This window comes from Bos indicus, chromosome 3 (assembly GCF_029378745.1).
Source record: "Bos indicus isolate NIAB-ARS_2022 breed Sahiwal x Tharparkar chromosome 3, NIAB-ARS_B.indTharparkar_mat_pri_1.0, whole genome shotgun sequence".
NCBI classification, from domain to species: domain Eukaryota; kingdom Metazoa; phylum Chordata; class Mammalia; order Artiodactyla; family Bovidae; genus Bos; species Bos indicus.
In genome coordinates this window covers 70974540-70990958 of record NC_091762.1, presented here as the reverse complement: position 1 = coordinate 70990958, position 16419 = coordinate 70974540, and the positions used below count along the sequence as shown (strand labels likewise).

Below are 16419 nucleotides of genomic sequence, written 5' to 3'. Positions count from 1 at the left end.
TATAGGTCAGAGAAAGGTAAAGAGCTTTATCATGTAACCATCACAAAAATAAAATCAACGATATCTGAAAAAATAATCACAAATCCGATTTACTCAGTCCTCCAATTACTCTTTCCTCCCCAATTTACCAGTCCTGTATAATCAAATTCTAGTCGTCCCAGATCATAGGTAACACCCCTATTTTCATGAAAACATCTGCTTCAGACTAAAAAGAGTCTTAAAATTCTAACTTGGCATCCTCTTATACTGACTGGTATCTGTCCAATATTGGCTGACATATGAGTCTATTATTTAATAGCAGGGGTAAAGCAAACTTTTCCCAATAATAAAAGCAGATGATAAATATTTTAGGGTTTGTGGGCCACATATGGTTTCTGTTGCATATTGTTCTTCTTTATTAAAGGGCTCTTTCAAAATGTAAAAGCCATTCTTAAACACATGCCTTTACAAAAAGAGGCTATAGGTTATATAGTTTTACAACTCCTATTTAAGAGTATCCGGTATGTCCTTTTAACCAAGGTTTTGAGGCCACTTTCTTTGTTAAAGATTCAATTTATAATGACAAAATTATGAAGATGAAACAAATTAATTGTTGCCAGGGTGCTGGATGGGAGGGAGTGAGGTGGGTGTTACTACAAAGGGTTATCCCAAGGAAGATCTCTGTGGTAATGGAAGACTTCTGTATCTTGATTGCAGTGTTGGTTACATTAATCTACAAACGTGGTAAAATGCACAGGGCTCTATGTACCAATATTGATTTCCTGGTTTTGACACTGTAATATGATTATATAAGATGTACAACTAAGGGAAACTGGGTGAAAGTTACACCAGACCTCTCTATCTTTGCAACTTCCTATGAATCTATGATCATTTCAAAACAAAATTTTTAAAAAGTTATCATACAAATTTTAAAAAATGGACCACTACCTGAGACCACATACAAAAATCAATTCCAGGAGGGCTACAGCTGTAGCTGCTCTTGCCTGCAGGGAGGAGGGGGCAGAAGAGGGCCTGCAGGGGGAGGAGGGGGCAGAAGAGGAAGGATCACTGCAAAGAGAGTGCACAGACAGTTAGAGAAAGTGCAGGGATCAGCAGCTGGTCTTGCTGTCCCTGTCCCACATTCAGGTCAATAACTAACACAGGTAAGTTCACTTGTGAGGATTCACTAAGTGCAACATTTATCTAACAAAAATCTGAAAATTCTTAAAAGTATCTTGTGAAAACATTCGTAAGAAAAAAAGTCCCAATATTTATTTTTAAAAAATTACACAGTATTCTATTATTTGGGTCTCCCTTAATTATTTAACTAATTTCTTATTCAAAGAAATTTAGCTTTGAATACTGGAGTTGCCTGGAGTCAGAAAGAAAGACAAAATTCTCTTCTATCTCACATATAAGGAACAAATAGGGACCAATTTCCACCGAAGAGCTGTAGTTAAGTCCAGTCCCAAATGACTCATGCAAGAATAAATGGGACCATTCAGGAGATAATAATCACAGAGAAAAGGAGAAAAAGCAAAAACAACACAGACATTCAGGTTCTTTCCAAGTTTAACTATTATAACCACTATAAAGAATATCCCTGACATGGTCCTTCCAAGCACTTGCCTCAAACACTTATAATAAATTCCTAGAAGTGGAATTCCTGGGTCAAAGGTTTAGGCACATAAACTTTAAAAATCATGTTACAATCTGTCAAATAATCCTCGAAAATAATGTTCTAATCTGCCTTGTTCCTGAACAACTTTTTAATTCGTCTTTTTCTGGCCAACGGATTAAACCTGGGCCATGGCACTGAAAGCTCAGAGTCCTAACCACTAGGGCCACCAGGGAACTCCCTGTACATTCTTGATAATATTGGTTGTCATCAAACATTCCAATCATTTATATGCTGACGAAAAAAAAAAAAGAATAAGAGGAGAAAGAAAAATATCTCATTTTCATCTTCAGTAATTCGTGAATTTATACATGTTTTCATGCTTTCATAAGCCATTTGTATTATTCTTTTCTGAATTGTGTAATCAAGTACTTTACCCATTTTTTTCCACTTGAATGGTTTGTGAAAACTACATATTGAGGGTAATGAACACTTTATTTATCCTGTGAGTTAAAAACACACTTCTTCCCAGTTTTTCACTTCATATGTAGCTCATGGTGTTTTCTGCTTTACTCAGTTTTTAAACTGTCTTACTGGTAGGTTAAGTAGTAATATTTATTATTTTCACTGTTAAGCTTAAAAAGCCTTTTTCATCCCAAATTCGTCCATCTTAATCCATATTTTTTACCTAGCACTTCTATGATCTCACTTTTTATACTTAAATTTTTCATGCAAATGGTATTTTGCTGTTGACAGCTCACGAAAAAACATTTCCAAGATAGAACAGGTAACTAAGAGAAGGATTAAGAGGCAAGAAGAATGGTGAGGCCATCAGCAGTCTTCCTTTTATAACTGATGACACTGAAAATGTGGCAATGTCCCTAGGTCTCAAATGCTGTTTATGACAAAACTATTTGACAATTTGCTGGCTCTATCACATTAGTTCTGAAATTTAAAGTACCAGATAATATCTTCAATTCTCAGATTTTCATCTACCACATTTAAATGCTATTATTTTTTGTTTCTGCTGCTGCACACATGGCATATGGGATCTTAGTTCCTAGTGGAAGCACAGTCTTAATCACAAACCACCAAGGAAGTCCCTCAAATACTATTTTAAATGGCTAGATCAGATCAGATCAGATCGCTCATTCAGTCGTGTCCGACTCTCTGCGACCCCATGAATCGCAGCACGCCAGGCTCTCCCTGTCCATCACCAATTCCCGGAGTTCACCCAGACTCACGTCCATCGAGTCAGTGATGCCATCCAGCATCTCATCCTCTGTCGTCCCCTTCTCCTCCTGCCCCCAATCCCCCCAGCATCAGAGTCTTTCCCAGTGAGTCAACTCTTCGCATGAGGTGGCCAAAGTACTAGAGTTTCAGCTTTAGCATCATTCCTTCCAAAGAAATCCCAGGGCTGATCTCCTTCAGAATGGACTGGTTGCATCTCCTTGCAGTCCAAGGGACTCTCAAGAGTCTTCTCCAACACCACAGTTCAAAAGCATCAACTCTATGCGTTCAGCCTTCTTCACAGTCCAACTCTCACATCCATACATGACCACAGGAAAAACCATAGCCTTGACTAGATGAACCTTTGTTGGCAAAGTAATGTCTCTGCTTTGAATATGCTATCTAGGTTGGTCATAACTTTCCTTCCAAGGAGTAAGCATCTTTTAATTTCATGGCTGCAATCTCATCTGCAGTGATTTTAGAGCCAGAAAAATAAAGTCTGACACTGTTTCCACTGTTTCCCCCATCTATTTCCCATGAAGTGATGGACCGGACGCCATGATCTTCGTTTTCTGAATGTTGAGCTTTAAGCCAACTTTTTCACTCTCCACCTTCACTTTCATCAAGAGCTATTTTAGTTCCTCTTCACTTTCTGCCATAAGGGTGGTGTCATCTGCATAGCTGAAGTTATTGATGTTTCTCCCGGCAATCTTGATTCCAGCTTGTGCTTCTTCCAGTCCAACATTTCTCATGATGTACTACTCTGCATGTAAGTTAAATAAACAGGGTGACAATATACAGCCTTGACGAACTCCTTTTCCTATTTGGAACCAGTCTGTTGTTCCATGTCCAGTTCTAACTGTTGCTTCCTGACTGCATACAAATTTCTCAAGAGGCAGATCAGGTGGTCTGGTATTCCCATCTCTTTCAGAATTTTCCACAGTTTGTTTGTGATCCACACAGTCAAAGGCTTTGGCATAGTCAATAAAGCAGAAATAGATGTCTTCCTTTTTCCATGATCAGCGGATGTTGGCAATTTGATCTCTGGTTCCTCTGCCTTTTCTAAAACCAGCTTGAACATCAGGAAGTTCACGTTCACATATTGCTGAAGCCTGGCTTGGAGAATTTGAGCATTACTTTACTAGCGTGTGAGATGAGTGCAATTGTGCGGTAGTTTGAGCATTCTTTGGCATTGCCTTTCTTTGGGATTGCAATGAAAACTGACCTTTTCCAGTCCTGTGGCCACTGCTGAGTTTTCCAAATTTGCTGGCATATTGAGTGCAGCACTTTCACAGCATCATCTTTCAGGATTTGGAATAGCTCCACTGGAATTCTATCACCTCCACTAGCTTTGTTCATAGTGATGCTTTCTAAGGCCCACTTGACTTCACATTCCAGGATATCTGGCTCTAGGCCAGTGATCACACCATCGTGATATCTGGGTCGTGAAGATCTTTTTTGTACAGTTCTTCTGTGTATTCTTGCCATCTCTTCTTAATATCTTCTGCTTCTGTTTAAATGGCTAAGGTCTGCCTAAATTCTGGCCTCCAGATAAAATGAAGATTAATGGAAGATTACATTTTACTTGCATTGCACTACATTATCCTAGTGTATCAATGGCCTTTCACAAGAAAAAAATGTTCCCTGCTCATGTCTGATAGCACTATTACATGAATAATCGACAATACAGTGAATTCTCCTCACCCCACCCCCAAATTTAACTTACCCTGTCATAGAGCTCAATGATTAAGTGATAAGCAGCTTCATCACTTCCAAACTGAAAATCTACAATTCTATCCACACCAAGCTGCTTTGCACTGACTAATCTCCGACTCTTCAAATGTTTTCGGCACTAGCAAGAAAGAGAAGAAAAAGGCATTTAAATAGTAAAAGTGAATTTCTAATCATTCGGTATTGGTTTATAAGTTTCTCCTTCTAATTTCCATTAGGAATAATATCTTAAGACTAGTAGATAAAACAGTATAGTCTTAAAATCAAAACTTACAGAATGATAATCAGAAGAAATACATTTTATTTCAGACCACTGACTGCTAACTCTGAAACAGTATTTCATATTCAATTTTTAAGTAGACAAAAACAGATAATGAAATTTACTTTTTTGCTTTATACACTGCTAATAAATTCCTGTTCTTGTCCTGAAGACCACACACAAAACTGTAACCTTTTTTAAAAGCCTCTTTCTACTCCACTTTTTTAAATATCCCAAATTCCCTTTTGTGTGTTTGTGTCCAAGATTAATGATTTCCACTAATCTTTCAGTTCAAATACAAATTCTAAACCATGAGCTTACTGAAATACTGTAAATCAGTCCTCCAACTTACAACTAATAACCTATTCTCACGAACTTTATTAATAAAGCCCAAGCAGAATTTTTCTGGTACTATCTCCAAGTTTTTGAACAACTTAGCTCAACTCCAAATGCAGCAACTCCTATCTTTTATCAAATTCCATTTCTATGCCTAGTCATAAGGTTCTTGTTCTTATCAGCAATTAAAATAAAATGAACATATTTAAACCCAAAGGCAACTTACTTGGTAAATACCTACTGTTTTATATTACACGTACTACCCTTCGAAGTGAAAGTCACTCAGTCGTGTCCGACTCTTGCGATCCCATGGACTACAGCCCCCCGGCTCCTCTGTCCGTGGGACTCTCCAGGCAAGAATGCTGGAGTGGGTTGCCATTTCCTTCTCCAGGGGATATTCCCAACCCAGGAATTGAACCTGAGTCTCCTGCAATGCAGGCAGATTCCTTACCAACTGAGCTATGAGGGAAACCCATACTACTCTTTAGTATAAATATCTTATGTACGACATCAACCAAAAAAAAAAACTACTCTGTGGCTCCTTAAAAAATTTTTAACAATTGTTTCTCATTTTTTAATTTGAAAGACCTCTTAGTCAAGACCAGAAAGAAAGGATGCTTTCTTTTCCTCAAGACTCAACTCAAGACAAATTTTACAGATAAATTCATCTAAAACCATCTTTAAAAAAAAAAAAAAGAAGAAGAAATATCCAGGGTCATTCTTCAAATCAATGCCAATTCTTTCATAACTAAGAAGAGTTCTCCAGAGCTACAGTTCAAACTGACTAAAATTCTCATTTTATGTATTCAGGCAGAATTTTATACTCACATTATATTGAGGCAGATATGAGACTTTTCAACCTTCACAGAATAAATAATTTCCCCCTCCTAAATTTAACAGTTTTCATTTAGAAGTGGCCTACATTAATTTGATTTAAACAGTGACCTACATTCAGGGCTATCTTTAAATCCCCAGGTGAAAATCATAGTCAATTTCCCCAGTAATATTTTTATGAGAAAAATAAAGTTAAAATGAAGATAAAAAGGCATCTTTGAATGGAATAGAAGTCCACGCCATGGAATGGTAAAAAAGGAAAATTATCATGAGTATAGGCAGACATATAATACATATGTAAAACCTCTTTTTTCTTTCTCTACTAGCATCTTGGTGAAAACAAGCTTCTGTCAGTGTCACAAAGCTGTATCTGGCATTCCCAAATGTGAGAATCAGGAAAAGTCACTGATTTACCACATACTAAACATGATCCTGCCTGACATACAACAGTAACAGCTGTAGATATTTATAAAGTGCTTAATGTTGTCTACTCCACTGGAGGGAATTTGTATACATATTTAGATTGACATGTATACCTAACTCATCAAAGTTTTTTGTTTGTTTGTTTGTTTTTTTTTGAGTGTCTGATCTCCTATTGATATAGCCTTATTTGGGGATGTTTACACAATCCCAAAAGCATATAGCTTATTATCTGTTATATCATCTGTAAAACTGAAATGATATTTGTTCTTCATATCCACTGAGTTGCTAAACAACTCAAATGAAGTATTATTCCTTGAAAAGTGCTATACAAATATAAAGTGTCATTATTATTAAGGACAATTTCCAAAAGATACATTTTGGGTTACTATTAAGTAAATGAAACTTTTAAGAATTTGATAATTTTGTGACAGGCCTTGCGATTTGGGAAACACTTACCTAACGTGTAATCCAAAACAGATTCTAAGTTGCTGGGGATAAGGATCTTCTCTGTAAAGCCTCTAATGAAATAACACAATGCCAAAACAAATAAATTTCTGAAGGAAAGTGAGGAGGAGAGGAAGAAGGAAATTAATACATATGGAGCCCTACTATGTGTCAGGCATTGTGTTAGGTGCTTTACATTTAACTTCAATCAATCCTCACCAATAACCCCGTAACAGAGGCATTATCTATATTTTACATTTAAAGAAACAAGTCCCAAGAGGTTAAGTAAAATTTCCAAGTTATAAAAGTATTCAAGCAGCAAAATCAGTAATTCAAAGTTATGTATATCTGAGTCTAACGTCTTTCCTCTGTACCACGAGCTCTCAGTATACCTGTTATGTCAATAAGCAAATGGGTAATACATTCACAGATGCAGGATCTCAGTTTTAACAGTAAAACAGAGAGAAGTAAAAAGTAAAAAGATATGGCTGGTAGCATACTAATGTCATTGAGTATTCCAACAAAATACATACTGGCAGCTGAAAAGTGAACCGTGGAAGACAAGGCTAGGGAAGGAGGCAGAACACAGAAAGCCAAGAGTGCTGGGTGCAGGATACAGACTCAGATATCAGACAATTGTAAAAGGTGGGGTAACTAATCAAAATGATGCTGTAGAAAGATCACTGCTGGTCTGAAACAAATTTTTTTTGATAGTGAGAAGCACAGAGTTAAAAGACTATAATGTCCAGCTCTATAAAAGCTTGAATTAGAATGGTAACTTTGGGAAGGAAAGATCTGGAACACAAAGTGGTGTGATGGGTAAAAGGAAGAAGTTAATAAACATCTCCTTTATTCATCCTGTATGTCTCAACTACTCTGTATTTATCTGTTTTATTTATACCAACGAAGAAAAACCAGTTTATAACTTCAATTGTTAGTGACCACTCTCAGAGCCTTAACATTAAGCTTCAAGTATAATAAGGTTTACCTTCATGGCAAAACTAGACGGCATCATATTCTTAGGCCACTCAAATTCTGTTGTGTGAATTCGTATGCCAGATTCGAGTAAAAGTGTAGCTTTAAAGTCTGGTCTGTAGAAGAAAAAAGTCAAAATGTCTTTAGGGTCCTACCAGCACTAACAGTAGGTTGCTTTAAAAAAAAAAATTAATTACATAAGATAAAACAAGCCTATAAAATGCTCTTACTTTTGAAGACGAATAAGATACGTTTTATTATCCACATCGTAAACATTGTTTACTCTCATTCCTAGCAAGCTGCAAAAAAGAAAAGAAACAAGTAATAAATCATACTACCATTTGAAACATAAAACTCCCCACAATTTAAAGCGTAAGCGGAAACACAGCCTGCCAAAGAGGGAATCTTTAAAGACAGGGGGTCAACCAGAGTGCAGAGGCTGCTGCTACTGCTAAGTCATTTCAGTCGTGTCCGACTCTGTGCGACCACATAGATAGCAGCCCACCAGGCTCCTCTGTCCTGGGATTCTCCAGGCAAGAATACTGGAGTGGGTTGCCATTTCCTTCTCCAATGCAGGAAAGTGAAAAGTGAAAGTGAAGTCGTTCCCGTCGTGCCCGACTCTTAGCGACCCCATGGACTGCAGCCCACCAGGCTCCTCCATCCATGGGATTTTTCCAGGCAAGAGTACTGGAGTGGGGTGCCAGAAGGCCAGCAACCTTCTGGCTAAACCTCGAATGTAACTGTTTAAAAAAAGTGATAGACCAGCTCCAGGAACATACAATGCTTTAAAGAGTTTTTTTAAAGGGATCCAATACATGTATTAGGAAATACAGTAAAATCTAACTCAACTAATTACAGAAGAAAAGATGTAAACGAAGCCCTGAGAAATACGACAAAGCTCACACAGCTAAATAATATTAATAAAATATTAATAAAAACCGAACTAGAATGCAGATCTCCGGCCGAATCTATTACCTCCAGCTAAAACTCTTTGGGTGAGGAGGAGAGTCTACCAAACCAAGCCTCTGGTCTGGAAACCTCTGGAACTAATGAGTTAACTCTAGTGTCCTGGCGTCCACCTGACTTCTTTTAGTAAACGTTTCCTGCCAGACCCGGGCGACTCAGGCCGGCAAGCCGACAGCCCTGCCAAAGTGGGACGCAAGACCTGGCGAGACCAGCAGCCCACGAGAGCCGGGGGGTGGCGCACGTGGCCGCCGGGGTCCCCCGGGTATCCTCAGGGCCACGGAAAGATGTCACGCGCTCGCCCACTCAGGCCTAGCCAGGTCTATAGGAGAACAGCACCCGGGGGAGGGGGGGGGGCGGGGGGCGGGGGCGGGGCGGGGAGGGAAAACACAAGGCCCTTCTTATTTCTACGGTAGGGCCATGGCCTCTGCCTCCTGCACCCCCTGCACAAGCTTGGTCACCCGACGTACGGTACCTGGCATTCAGCTCCGCAAGTACCGCACGGAGGTCAACGGTGCTAAAGCGGGTCTTCATGGCGAGCCTCGAGGTTCTCTACCGCAGTTTCCTCCACTGCCGGCCTGACTCAACGCCGCTACTCTTATGCGCAGGCGCACTAGGCGGATCTACGGCCGCGCAGAAGATCCAATACTCCTCGAAGCGAACGTCTTTGAGTCACATTTTGTGAAGCGTTTGGCAGTCAAGTCGTCGTCGATTAGCTTTTCGTCGTACCAAAACAATTCGAAATAGATACAAATTATTCTCTTGAAACTGCATTCCTTCCTGGAAAGTTTACAAACTAGTCCAGTTACTTTGCTCCCCTTGCCTCTCGGGATTCAAGCCAGCCCCATAGTGACCCCTACTGGTCATAACAATTTATGAGCAATGTACTAGGAGGATTTCCCCAGGTACCGCTTTGTGTACCTGAGGAACTACCACTTTCCCTGGGGCGTACACTGTTGAAATTTAACGCAGTGGACTATTCATTCGCCCTACAGTTACCCTCAATGATCAAGGCAAACCAACTCTTAAAAAAAAAAAAAAAAAAGTTCCTATTCTGATAAGTCTTGCTCGCCGAAGAGCATTTTGCGTTTTACTGTGAGATTCTTATCCATTCTAGGTATTGGGAGAACCTGGGCTCAGCATAGTACCCGATATACAATGCTGCTCCTGCTGCTAAGTCGCTTCAGTCGTGTCCGACTCTGTGCGACCCCATAGACGGCAGCCCACCAGGCTCCCCCGTCCCCGGGATTCTCCAGGCAAGAACACTGGAGTGGGTTGCCATTTCCTTCTCCAATGCATGAAAGTGAAAAGTGAAAGTGAAGTCGCTCAGTCGTGTCCGACTCTTCGCGACCCCATGGACTGCAGCCCACCAGGCTCCTCCGTCCATGGGATTTTCCAGGCAAGAGTACTGGAATGGGGTGCCATCGCCTTCTCCGTGATATACAATAGGGGCTCCATAAATACTTGGCAACCTTAATATTCAGTTGTTTCGCTAGATAATGGTGAAGTAAGATTAAAAATAAAAATGAAAGATATTAAAAAATAAGAAAGCTTTTTTAAGGTAAGAACTCAAAAGAGACGGGGTCTCGCTATGTTGCCCAGGCTGGAGTACAGTGGCTATTCACAGGCGCGATCCCACTACTGATCAGCACGGGAGTTTTGACCTGCTCCGTTTCCGACCTGGGCCGGTTCACCCCTCCTTAGGCAACCTGGTGGTCCCCCGCTCCCGGGAGGTCACCATATTGATGCCGAACTTAGTGCGGACACCCGATCGGCATAGCGCACTGCAGCCCAGAACTCCTGAGCTCAAGCGATCCTCCAGCCTCAGCCTCCCGAGTAGCTGGGATTACAGGCGCGCGCCACAGCGCCCGGCGAGGAATCCAGACCTACCAGAATCCTAGGGTTTACCGGCTGCAAGTCGTGGCAAGCCGAATTCCCACCAGTAGAAGGCGACTCTAAGTAAAAAACGGCTGGGTGGGTAATTTCAGAAGAAACCGGGAATTGATGCCCCAGTGGGTCGCTTTAGCACGTACAGCGCAGCATTACTGCATCAGATGGCACAGTAAATCATGCAAAATAGATCAAAATATGGAATAAGCCACTTGAAGGTTTTAGGAAAGACGGGGACCCCATTAACTGTAGTACAAACAGTAAAAGCGAGAGGTCTAATGGACATAAATAATACTAAGGTTCTTATGTTGGCTCTTTCAGGCATTTCCCGAATAATGCCTAAATATTTTACGTAAAAGCAATCCACATAGAAAGGTACAACACTCAGATCTTCTTTACAAACAAAAACTGAAATACGTTATGGCAAAACACCCACTTTAGGGCCCTTAGACCTAGACTCATAAGATAGGAGCAGGTACTAATTTAAGTTATACATAAGACAACCACTCTACTAACTCATACATAGCTTATGCTTTGTCTATCAAGGAAAATGAGCGACAGAAGGAAAATACAAGAAAACACATAAGGGGGGAAAGAAGATAAAGATAAGTGTTATAATTACTATGGAATTCTATCATTTCTGGGTTCTGGAATAATTTCTTGATTTGAAAAACTTCTGAATCAGGGATACTTAGAGACTTGTGAGAAAAATTAGAGGTAAGAGTAAATGGATAAATCATCTTCCCATTTCAAAAAGAAGATAAAGGTGAATATCTGAAATCACTAACAGATTTATTGGCATTTGTCCCAACTGAAATTTAGAGGTAGTTATTTATGGATGACTGAAGCGACTTAGCAGCCGCAGTAGGATCATCTAGAGCTGTGATTCTCAAGCTTTGGTGTGATTCATCATCACTGTGGTGATAATCAAAGCAAATTCCTGAACACGACACCAGAGATTTTGAATTAACTTTGGCTCAAGGTATCTGCATTTGTAACTGTCAAGATGAATAGGGCCTGTAGCCCGTACTTGGAAGTTTACTGATCTCAGAAAGATGCAGTGGTAATCATTAGGAACCAACAGAGTTTCACTTCAGAATAATTTATAGTTTTATAAGACAAGATTGCCTCACCAAAGAGGATTCACGATACAGCAGGAAATCAGTCTTGCAAAAATATAAACATGGTACTTCTTATTGAGATATATATGTGGGAAGAAAGTCTATTTATTTTAATGTTTCTTACTTTTATCATATAATTATTAAAGCCAATTTTATTATATAATTATCAAAACTATTTTAATCTTGTCTTATTTTTACCATATAATTATATTTATATAATTTATTAATTTTACTTTCCATTCAACTCATAGAAATAGTCAATGTGTAGTGTCAGCAAGGGAAAAATCTCCACTTTTATCCCTCTTCAGTTCTTCTGGCTGGATTAATAATAAAAGTGATGCAAGACAACATAAAGGAGAAAGAAAAATAAATTTTAATTAATGCACATGGAGGTTTCATAGAAATGGGACCTAAGAAGTGGCCAAAGCAGGCAGCCTTTATATTTTTTAAATAAATTAATAAATTTGTAAGGAACTGACAGAACAAAAAAAACAGGTTTTCAGGCACTCAAGTAGTGAAGAATCTAAACTGAATATAGACTTGGGTAATAAAGAAGTAATGAGGTTCATTTATACAGGCTTCTCAGCCTGAGTTCCCTGACTCTGGGGTTAAGGGTGTCCTACCTCTGGAGGCAGGGAGTGTACCTTTCATATGAGAAATTATTTCCTGCTTTCAGAATAAGAGAAAGGAGGATGAAGTGTCTCTCTCATGTTGGCCATTTCTTAAGTAACTTTAATTCAAAGTAGTCAATGTGCCATTCAGGCACAATTTGGGGTGGCCTACATGGACCAGAGGACACTTCTTGCCCCACAACAGTGAGAAATAAATTTGTGAGGGGGTCCTGCGTACCCTTGAAGATATCAGTGATCACGTTTCTCTGTAGGCCAGAACTTAAGTGGGAGCAGGTGCCACTGATTCAGGAAACCTGAATGCAAGGGGAGTAACTGCAGCCTGAGTGGCAGAGAGCAATGGCAGCAATCATGTGCAGAGGCCAGGTGGGTGTGATGATCATAGTGAACAGCAGAGTCAAAGCAGCAATCAGAATAGTCTGACTAGGGAGACTGATGGTGTTGGCTATTTGAGCACGGTGTTCCTAGAACTGAAATGTATAGGAAGCTTACTAAATTCTTACTTGGTCTCTGTAAGCAAAAGAGTTGTAACTTAAGTGAACAAAAATGATAAAAACCGAGTCATAGTCTTTCAGTCAATTCTCAGACTCCAGCCAGTTCACAGACCCAGAACCTCTTGTTTGAGAGGAAATCTGGGTGCCCTTGAGGAAGGACACTGCCAAAAATGCATACTGCTCATCTTTCTCCCAGACTTCCCCAAAGAGATCTACATCTTTTTACCACGGTAACTGTGCATTGGGGAAAAGGAAATGGTCAGGCTTTGTGGGGGATTCCTGGATACTAGCTCTGAACTCACAGTAATTCCAGGAGACTCAAAACATGGCTGTGGTCCACTCAGAGTAGGGGTTTATGGAGGTCAGGTAGTCAGTGAAGTTTCAGCTCAGGTCTGTCTCACAGCGGGCCCAGTGTGTCCTCAAATGCCCATGCAGGTATTTCTCCAGTGCTGGAAAGTATGATTGGAATACACATTCTCAACAATTAGCAGAATCCCCACACAGGTTTCTGACCTGTGAGAGCATTATGGGGAGAAGGCCAAGTGGAAGCCACTAAAACTGTCTATATGTAGGAAAATAGTAAACCAAAAGCAATACTGCTTTCCTGGAGGGATTGCATAGATTACTACCACTATCAGGACCTAAAGATGCAGGGGTGGCCATTCCCATGACATCCCATTCAACTCACCTAATCAGCCTGTGCAAGAGATGATGGACCCTGGAGAATAACAGTGCATGTTGTAAGATTAACCTGGTGGGGACTCCTGTTGGAGTTGCTATATCAGATGAGGTTTCATTGCTTGAGCAAATTAACACAGCCCCAGCACCTTGTATGCAGCTATTGATCTACTTATGTCTTGCCTCTGTTAGAAAGACCACAAGAAGCAGTTTACTTTCAACTGGCAAGGCCAGAAATACACCTTTACTGTGCTACTTCAGGAGTATCAGCTCTCAAGTCCTACATCATAATTTAATTTGCCAGAACCTTGATCACCTTTCTCTTCCACCAGATACCACATGGATCCGTTACATTGATGACACCACAGTGATTAGACTTAGGGGAAAAGACACAGCAGCTACTCTATACTTATAGGTAAGTATAGAGTAGTGTCAGAGAGAAAAATAAATCTGACGAAAATTCAGAGAACTGCCTCAGAGAAATTTCTAGGGATCCAGTGGTGTGGTATATGTCAAGATATCCCTTATTAATGTGAAGTTTAAGTTGTTGCATCTGGCTCCTTTCCAACTAAAAAGAGGTGCAACACCAGTGGGCCTGTTTGGATTTTGGAGACAACATAGTCCTCCTTTAGGTATGTCACTCTGGCCCATTTACTGAGGGACCCAAAGAGCTATTAATTTTGAGTGGGGTCCATATCAAGAGAAGGCTGTGCATCAGGTCCAGGCTGCCATGCCAGTTGCTCTGCCACATGTGATCCAGCAGGTCCAATGGGGCTTGCAGTGGCTGCGGCAGACAGGCATGCAGTTCGCAGCATTTGGCAGGGCCCTGTAGATGAAGCACCCTGTAGGCCCTTAGAATTTTGAAACAAAGCCCTGCCATGCTCTGTGGATAACTGCTCTCCATTTAAGAAACAGCATTTGGCCTGCTGCTGGGGCTTTGGAGAAACTGAATGCTTAACCACATGCCTCCAAAGTTATCGTGCAACCTGAGCTGCTATCATGGACTGAGTGTTACCTAACCCACCGTGCTATAAAGTTGGGGGTGAACAGTAGCCCTCCATCATCAAATGGAATTGGTAGATATGAGATCAGACCCAAGCAGGTTCTGAAGGCACAAATTAGCTACATGAAGATGTGGTCAAATGCCCATGTTCCTCACTCCTGCTACACCACCTTCTCTCTCCCAGCCTGCACCTATGGCCTCATGTGGAGTTCCCTATAATCATTGACAGAGGAAGAGAAGACTTGGGCCTGGTGTATAGGTAGTTCTGTATGATATGTCAACCCTAAAACAGACAGCTGCAGCACTATTGACCCCTTCTGGGGACATTCCCTGAAGGGATGTGATGAAGGAAATCCTCCTAGCAGGCAGAACTTTGAGCAGAGTACCTGGTTGTTCATTTTGCTTGGAAGGAGAAATTTCCAGCTATGCAATTATACACCAATTCATGGGCTGAGGCCAATTGTTTGACTAGATGGTCAGGGACTTGGGAAGGAATGTAATTTGAAAATGGGTGATGATGAAGTCTGGGAGAGGTTGTGGACAGACCTATCAAAATAGGTGGAGAATATGGAGGTATTTGATCCCATAAATATGCTCACCAAAGATTGATCTAAGTAGAGAAGGATTTTAATAATCAAGTGGAAAGATGACCAACTTATTCTGTAGATACTAACCAAATTCCTTCCCCAGCTACCTCTGTCATTAGCCAAAGGGATCATGAACAGAGTAGCCATGGTGGCAGGGGCAGGGGTGGAGCTTACGCAGGGGCTCAGCAACATGGACTTCCACTCACCAAGGCAGATGGCTGCAGCCAGTGCCAAGTGCCTAACTGGCCAGCAGCAAAGGCCAACACTGAGTCCTAGACATGGTACCCTTCCCCAAGGTGATCAGCCACTACCTAGAGGCACATTGATTACACAGGACTACTTCCATCGTGGAAGGGGCAAGGTTTTGTTGTTACTGGAACAGACATATATTTGGCCACAGATTTGCCTACCCTCCATGCAATGCTTCTGCCAAAACTACCATCCAGGGCTTACAGAATGCCTTTTCCAGCAACATGGTTTTTCACACAGCATTGCTTCTGATCAAAAACTCATTTCACAGCAAATGAAGTAGAGTAATGGGCTTGTTCTCATGGATTTTACCGGTTTTACCATTTCCCCCACCATCCTGAAGCAACTGACTTGATAGAATGATGGCATAACCTTTCAAGGATTCAGTTACAACACAGCTAGGTGCCAATACTTCACAGGACTGAGGCAAGGTTCTTCAGGAGGGTCTATATACTCTGACTCAGTGTCCAATATAGGGTGCTATTTCTCCCATAGCCAATATTCATGAATCCAGGAAAGAAGGGCTGGAAATGGGAATGGCATTATTCACTACTACCTCTAGTAACTCACTAGCAAAAATTTTTCATCCTGCCCGTTGTGGGCTTGTAATCTGCTGGCCTAGAGGTCTCAGGCCTAAAGGGAGAAATGCTTCTTCTAGAAGACACAATAATGATTCCATTGAACTAAAAGTTTAGACTGCTGCCTAGTAATTTTGGGCTCTTTGTTCTCTGAATCAAAAGCAAACAAGGGAGTTGCTACGCTGGCTGCAGTGATTTGTTCTGACTACTAAGGAGAAATTTCACTGCTACTCCACCATGAGGTAAGGAAGAGTGTGCCAAAAATATAATAAATCCCTTAGAGCGTCTTTTCCTGCTGAACTGAAGAGTGGGGAATGGAACAGAGAAAATGAAAATGCCACAGAGCTCCAGTACTGAAATTCTGTAGGTTTTTTTTAATTCATTAAACATTTTCCTGG

At 40.8% G+C, this 16419-nt stretch overlaps 2 protein-coding genes across 11 annotated transcripts in view; both read right to left on the bottom strand.

Annotated features, from left to right (window-relative positions):
• LRRIQ3 (leucine rich repeats and IQ motif containing 3) overlaps positions 1–16419 on the bottom strand; it is a 209850-nt gene that overhangs the window by 101769 nt on the left and 91662 nt on the right. The window lies entirely within an intron of this gene.
• On the bottom strand, positions 3966–9441 carry LOC139182216 (ribosome quality control complex subunit NEMF-like). Of its 3 annotated transcripts, none has more exons than XM_070786309.1 (5): positions 9268–9441; positions 8060–8128; positions 7843–7945; positions 6867–6928; positions 3966–4679 (listed from the first exon to the last, which is right to left on the bottom strand). In XM_070786309.1, the coding sequence occupies exons 1-5, from the start codon at positions 9324–9326 to the stop codon at positions 4664–4666; spliced, it is 309 nt and encodes a 102-aa protein (XP_070642410.1). In that variant the 5' UTR covers positions 9327–9441; the 3' UTR covers positions 3966–4663. The 3 variants fall into 3 exon arrangements, 2 of the variants coding, with proteins under 2 accessions (XP_070642410.1, XP_070642409.1); XR_011565837.1 differs by having other exon boundaries at positions 4661–4679; positions 6867–6964; positions 9268–9430; XM_070786308.1 differs by lacking the exon at positions 6867–6928 and having other exon boundaries at positions 3975–4679; positions 9268–9424.

Bases quoted from the DNA above. Each gene is read 5' to 3' on its own strand.
- LOC139182216 (XM_070786308.1), bottom strand. From the start codon at position 9,326: ATGAAGACCCGCTTTAGCACCGTTGACCTCCGTGCGGTACTTGCGGAG. The intron at 7,946-8,059 runs GTAAGAGCATTT...TTTCTTCTACAG, and splicing joins TATCTTATTCGTCTTCAAAA to ACCAGACTTTAAAGCTACAC. The intron at 4,680-7,842 runs GTAAACCTTATT...CTTTCTTGCTAG, and splicing joins CGTCTAGTTTTGCCATGAAG to TGCCGAAAACATTTGAAGAG.